The sequence below is a fragment of the Perna viridis genome, chromosome 8, assembly GCF_037379345.1.
Source record: "Perna viridis isolate PV_CMFRI_1.1 ecotype Kerala chromosome 8, ASM3737934v1, whole genome shotgun sequence".
Lineage (NCBI taxonomy): Eukaryota > Metazoa > Mollusca > Bivalvia > Mytilida > Mytilidae > Perna > Perna viridis.
The window spans coordinates 41,170,293-41,177,837 of NC_142452.1; the positions used below are offsets into that span (position 1 = coordinate 41,170,293).

General features: G+C 33.3%; 1 protein-coding gene across 1 annotated transcript; it reads right to left on the minus strand.

Annotated features, from left to right (window-relative positions):
- Positions 1–1,911: 1,911 nt before the first annotated feature.
- On the minus strand, positions 1,912–6,553 carry LOC148610526 (uncharacterized). Its single transcript, XM_088595621.1, has 5 exons — positions 6,456–6,553; positions 4,820–4,974; positions 3,107–3,193; positions 2,659–2,826; positions 1,912–2,103 (listed from the first exon to the last, which is right to left on the minus strand). Exons 2-5 carry the CDS (start codon positions 4,972–4,974, stop codon positions 1,932–1,934), a joined length of 582 nt encoding a protein of 193 aa, XP_088451747.1. The 5' UTR covers positions 6,456–6,553; the 3' UTR covers positions 1,912–1,931.
- Positions 6,554–7,545: the final 992 nt, after the last annotated feature.

A 7,545-nucleotide genomic window follows, 5' to 3' on the forward strand; every position in this document is an offset into this window, starting at 1 on the left:
CCTGATATTGTAATTGTCGGGCAACGCTGCTAACGGAGTTATATTTAGTATATAAAGCAAATGTATTGTACAGGTTTTAGGGAAAATAAAATTAAAATGAGATTATGTGATGCATGTGAATTGATTCTGAGGAATAACAAATGTAGCAGTAGGGTTCAGTGTTTGTAATGTTTTCCAATGATAAACAAAAGAAAGATAATGTGTAAGGACACAACTTCACTGATGCGCCCGATCATTCCAGCTGTCTAAGATTAACCCGAATGCCTCCGTATTACAAGGGAACTCATTAAAAGCTAGCTCTGTTTCAATTGTCATTCAATAATTGTATATGATATTAAAATGGGAATTCGTCTATACAACAATGATTTGAAGGGTTTTTCCTCTTTCTGATTCCAAATTTTACTTTTATAAACACTCCAAGCTAATACTACAAAAGACAACAAGAAAAAGAAAAGGATTTCAGTTTGACATTAATAAATAATCGGGATCTCCACTATATATATTCCTCGCACGTTAAAGAACCCTTCTGTGGTATTCGATAGGAGTAGGAACTTTTGCGCTCCCCCACATGAGGCTCAATTGCCGGACCTTACACATCCCCCTTTTCTTCATGGTCCCATTCTTTTTTTCATTTCATCATCAATTCATGTTCATTTTATCATCTATTTCATGTTCATCGTCTGAATAAAGCAAAAATTTGCTGTTCGGACGTTAAACCGCAACAACCAAACAAACAAACATCCTTTAGATGGGAAACTCATGAAGTCGCCGGGCAAGCCATCATCTTCAAGTTGAAATATACATATTATTTCGTCTGTATCTAAGAAAAACTCAGCTACGACGTTGTTTGCAAATGCTGAAAAATTGTTAACCTTGATGAGACTGACCGGAGGTTAGGTGGTCGTTTTACAATCTAATTTCAGAAGTAACACGTTTATCATTGGTTAATAGTTTATGCCCTTAATCTCATTGACCAAATGTTAATGCGACTATGACGTCATCAACCGCTATTTTTAATTTGTTCGTCAAATTTTAATACTAAAATTAAAAAATATGGAATGAATAATATAGTTTTTGGTTTATTTGAAATAACCTTAATGCCCAAGGTACACACTTCTCTATAACCTGCAAAAATAACATGAAAGTAACTGACCTTTTGAAGCATGTTCAAATGATAAACAACAACAGTTGTATGCACTATGCACTATGGATCATTAGTTATTAAAATCATACATACAAAGTAACAAAAGCACATGAGCAACCCGGACTCCACTAAAAACTGGGAGCATGGACCAAGTGCACCGGTAGGGTAAGCGTCCTCTGCTTTTCTAAAAACACCCGCCGTGTTTGATTTTAGTTACTTTATATTCTTTGGTGTGTATGTATGTATTCCATGTCTGATCTTTGTCCCTGGATTGCATTTTGTTTATTACTGCTATAACCTTGGTTCCCTTGATTACGCTTTCTATTCATTAAAATTAAAATAAAGCTCATAGAACTAGGCATTTTTGGTTTGTTCATTGGTATATATTTTAAAAATCATCAATTTGCTTCCAGTTCTCGATCCTCATGGCAAGTGCGAGGCATGATGGAAATATTTCAATAACACAAAAGCAAATACTAACAAATATAGCATTGCGTCGTAATGCCAAAATGAAGGAATTGAGGAATTGTTTTTTATTTACTACTTTTTTTTAAGGGAATCATCGCTAAAGTTCTGATTGCAATACAACAAACTGCAAATTGATTAAATTTATTACACGTATTTTCAAAAAGAACATTTTACAGTTTGACCAATGACAAAAAAAATCGAATCATCAATTTATTCTTTAAGGTTTTAGGTCGGACCACTCTGCAATCCAACTTCTTTCACAATGATTCAAAGTTTAATTGAAAACAAACAATAATTGGTAGATTTGAAAGACAACAATTTATTTTATACACCTGATACAAGAACAGCATTGAGGTAAACACTTTCTTCTTCTGTAGAATCTTTTCACATCTGGGCACCATATGTAGTACACCTTACATTTATAATTAGTAGGTCGGCATATCGGTAACTGTGTCCCCACTGTGGCTTTTACCCCACGGCAACTACGAAATCTGTAATTGAGAAAAAAAATTATACCGTTTGTCATAAGTATTTGAAAAACAATTGATGGAATAACAGTAAATTGTACAATATCTTGCACAATTGGTACATTTCTAAGCTTTACACCATTCCAACATTGATCACGCATGTCCGTCTTGTTTTGCAAATTTAAATTTAAAGCGAAAAAAAAAACTTCCCATATTTGAAATGTATAATATTCATGCCTTATAATACAATTCGTATTCTATAAAGTCTACAAGATTGTAAAAGGTAGGAAAACAGACTGCAGTTAAAGGTCTGCAGAAGAGATTATAAAAGTTACCACTTAACAAACAATAGATGACCAAATGCACAAATGCTGTATATATAAATAGTCCATTACCGTCATAAATGTTTGAAATAATCATATTGTAGTTTTCATTATACAACTTACTAGTATCTTAGCAAGAGAAACTTTGGGAACGATTTCATAAATTTAAGTTTTCAAAAAACTTCATTATCGTTATTTTTTTAAGGATCAGGTGTATCAAATATGAAAAATATCTAAATGCACGAAAACAACATACCTGCAACCTCTGTAAGGGCAATTCAATCCTACCCATGGTCTTAAAATCCAGCATTTCTTACCATCAAACATTTCGCTCTTTGGAAAAGTGAAAACTTCGTAGGTTACTGGACACACTGCTGTGGCGATATTTTTATCTCCGGCAGCACTTGAAGGTTTCGGCCTTCCCCTTATAGAGACAAAATTCAAGCAATGTGTTACAAAGGATAAATATCGAAATCATGTGCATAAATTATTGATCAGTGCAAACATTTAGCTTTTCGTCAAAGATCGCATTTTTGTTGGAAATGAGTTAATTCATGGTACAAATGTGACAGTAATGTCATCGATATTAATCTCTAGACAATACATTTTTGACTAGTCAACATTTGTAAAAAATGTAATTACTGTGCAATGATATAATCCTACTGCTACATAAAACGAACAAAACATGTTTACATGAAATATACTTGTAACAATCACAGATATCCCGTCGTGCAGCAGAAAACCCATTTCTTATTTCGGGTGTTGATTGCATCGCCGTCCTGATTTCGACGCTGAAATAAAGAATTGAGTATTGTTACAAGTTGAACTAAGTCCGCATGTATGTACAATCACTTAAACAAAACGATTTCTTTGTAACACATAAATGTTATGTACTTTATTTCAAAACAATAACATATTTAAGAGCCCAACGAGTAAACAAGTAAATGATAATGTAATAGTGAATGAAAAATTAATTTAAGTATGTAGTATCTTTTCTGCAAAGTAAAAACTAGCAAAGGATGCTTGCAAAAATGTGTTGTATGGATCTGGTTATTTGTATTCAATCTAAAAGTTGAATTATATAAGCAATAGCAGTGGGAACTTTATTAGTAATTATACCGTCAAATTACAATTTAGAATGCATCTTAATATATACTTTGATGGAATAAAAGTTTCATTCAATAATACAAAGGGGATGGGAATTCGGGAATGGGGGACAGAAGCAGACGAAGGGGAGTGGGGAAATAAATGAAGATGTGGATGAGGGGATGCAAAATTTCTTTGCAAAGTATTCATTGACAGTTCAAACATCGTTAGAAAATTTTCAGACCTTTCTATACGTTTACAGATCTTCCCTGTATCAATTTGATCCGATGGAGCACTCGGCCAGCTAGGCTATATAAAAATATAGCTTTCGCTGGCCGGGTCATTCCTCCTCGTAGGATTAATCTAGGGCTGTAACTTAGTATACGATGTATGGTAGTACGGGACAGTTCATTTAGATGTTATTATGTAGGATAGAGGATCAAATTAATGATGCATGTCACAACAAATCAATATTATACAACGTCTCAGAATGTAACGACTCTATTCGCTACACTGCTCCATCGGATCAAATTGTTCAAAAAAGCTCAAAAACATGTCAAAACTAAAGTGACTAAATTTACTAGGCAATCAGTAGGAGAGTCCAAAATATCTCGTGATTCCCAACTTCTCTACACGCTTTTATAACACCATCGTGTGGGATGTTAGTATAGAGTGAAGTGACAATAAGGGAGACCAAAAGTGTTTCAGGAGGTAAAGCATTTATTAATTCCATTGTTCTCAAATAATCCGTGGTGTCAACGGGAGCTTTTGAAAAAGGGGTCGAAGATGGTAATCGACAAATTCAGAATTTTTTTCGGTCGGGTGACTATTAGCAGAAACTATGGGCCGTCTTGGGATATCTTTTTTTTTAAATTTTAGGCAGAAGATAAAAACGTCCGGGTCTTGGATCCTCAGGTTTTAGGTATTCTAACTTCTTCAGTAATATTGCCGCCCTTGCACATTTTGTTCAATTCTGAAGTGATTTTTCACTAAAAGATTTAGTAGGGTCGCTGGGTAGCTTTTTATAAAATGTTTTATCCGAAAGTTGACGCGCATTTCCTCTGAGATGTAGTTATTTTTATCCATGACTGCTATGGCACTGCTTTTGTCTGCTGGTTGTATATATACATCGTCACGGTTTTTAACGACTGTATTGCTTTTTTCTCTCATAATATATGACAATATATATATATTTAAAAAATTCTAATGTAATCAAGGTGTTTATTTTTCATATCTTATGGATCACAACAATAATGTGAGATTTGTATATTATATTCGTTAGTCCATATGCATTTAAGCACAACCGAAGCAGTAGACAAGAAATGACATACCTTGGGTATCTTCCTTTTAGTCCGGCATCCTTCAGTTTCTCCACAGATAATGGATTTGGGCTACCACAAGTAGGAGGTGGGACAGGAGGACCTGGTGGGGCCCCTGTTGGACGGAAAACTACCCCAATAAATGACAGTAGTAGTACTGCTTTCATCTAAAAAAAACTTCGAAGTGTATTAATCAGCAATTTGATAGAACAGGATAAAACTATATTGACTATCAAAATTGAAAAAAAAATAAATTAAAAACACCATGAAGACATCTTGAAGTTATATCTGTCGTTATGGACTGTGAGGGATAATTCCAATTAAATGTAGTAATGCAATTTAAGACATCTATAAAAGTGAAGGAAAATCCCAAGTTAAACTACATTTTTTATGATTTAACACAAAAAGTACCTTCAGTTTAACAAGTACAGAAAATAGAACATGACTAATAACATTACTTAATTTTTGTTTTTTGTTTGTTTGGTTTTTTTTTTTTTTTGTTTTTTTTTTTTTTTTGGTTTTTTTTTTTTTTTGTTTTTTGTTTTTTGTTTTTTTGTTTGTTTTGTTTAGTTGTTTGTTTTGTTTGTTTGGTTTTTTTTTGTGTTTTTGTTTGAGTTTTTTTTTTTGTTTTATTTTGTACTATTTTTTTTTCTTTTGTTTTTGTTTTTGTTTTTTTTACAATAAAAATGGTTTGGCTACTGTATGTGTAACTAGAGCGATTACTTGGCTATTAAATGGAATAGATATAATGAGTGATCTTGTGTTTTCCAACTAAAATTAAGTAGAGTGAAACCGAATCCATTTTTCGACCGTAGAATAAATAAAGTTCCTAAACAGCGTTCTGTTTGTCCAAGTTTAAAATATTTGGAAGTGATATGAAGGCTTTTGTGTCCGGCTTAAACAGATTTGTGGAAAATTCAAAGTCCAAATCAACCATGTTTCACTAAATGTCCTGGAGGAACAGCATAGATAACAGAAAGTTACACTTTGCCTGAGTTGAAAATAAATAAAGCCGTCATGTTCAGACTAAATCATTTTGGAAACCTTCAGATTACATGTATCGAATTGTTACGGCATTAAATCCAAAATCAGTCTCAAGTCATTATATGAGTTTTGTAATTCATTATTATGAACGAGTTCATTTAAATTTATAAGTACACTCCAGCTAAGAATCATGTAAAATGTAATACATGATTGGAAAGCCTGCATATTTTTATTTTTAATATTTTGTTTAAAATGCTTTTAGTGTTTTTCAGATAACCCGTGCTCATAGGAGATAAAAAATGTAGAGAATGCATTGTAGAATTCGAAAGTAAGGGAGACAACTCTATAAATGACACTCAAAAAGATTAGAATCTATTGGATTTTCAATGTTGATTATCTCCTAAGAGCAGGCAGTTTTAATGAATAATTACACATTCCATAACATAAACCCATAAAACATTTAAATTACAAAAATAAAAATATGTAGCCTTTGTTCTGGTGTATTACATTTTTCAGATTTTGCATGATTCTTACAAAGACAGCTACATAAAAGTTAGTCAGATTCAAACTATTTAGAGTTATCAAAGACTAAAGAAATGTAGTATAATCTTACTTTACCGTTTTCAAATTTGACACTTTACAGAATTGATCCTACAACACTTACCTTTATACGAATTCGAATAATAACGGAGAACAAATATGTTGAGTTGACTTTTATAATATATTGTGAACCAGACACACGTATGCTACATGAATAAAAATCATCTGCATTCGCGATTTAACTAATCCATAATCTTATTATGCTTGGAAAAGGTTTAATACAAATGTCAGCTGCATATTATTTTTAATTTATTTTTGGACTTACAAGTTCCTGAATCGTAAATTGGAGGCGCATTTGTGTGTGATTCATATTACTTGGATTCATATACATGTAACAAAAAAATCCGGACACGGAATATTATATAATATATATATATATATATATATATATATATATATAGAAGGGTCTGAAAACTCCCAACGATGTTAGAACTGTCAATTTTGCGATGCAAATTTTTGTCGTTCCCTCCGCGGGACTCAAACTCGTACCGCTGTGACATCTATGGCAACCCCGCCTGCACTAAATCCAGCGCCCTAGACCACTTGGTCAGCTAGGATATATAAAAATATTGCTTTCGCTAGCCGGATCATTCCTCCTCGTATGATTAATCTAGGGCTGTAACTTAGTACACGATGTATGGTAGTACGGGGCAGTTCATCTAGGTGTTATTATGTAGGATAGAGGATCAAATTAATGATGCATGTCACAACAAATCAATACAACGTCTCACAATGTGACGACTCTATTCGGTACACTGCTCCATCGGATCAAATTGATACAGGGAAGATAAAGTAAACTTATAGAAGGGTCTGAAAAATTCCCAACGATGATGTTAGAACTGTCAAATTTGCGATGCACATTTTTGGTCGTTCTCTTCTCGGGACTCGAACTCGTACCACTATGACATCTATGGAAACACCGCCTGCACAAAGTCCAGCGCCCCAGACCACTTGGCCAGCTAGGCTAGGAACGACCAAAAAACCTAACTGCAAAGTTACATATTTCAAGGGAAAGCATTTTAATGTATAAAGTACACTTTATTTCGTACATGTATAATCATGGTGTCTAACTGTTAGAACAGGTTATGTTTGTCGTTATCAATTTAATTTATATTGGTCATCAAATATTCCTCCGAAAGCTTAATCCGCCATCA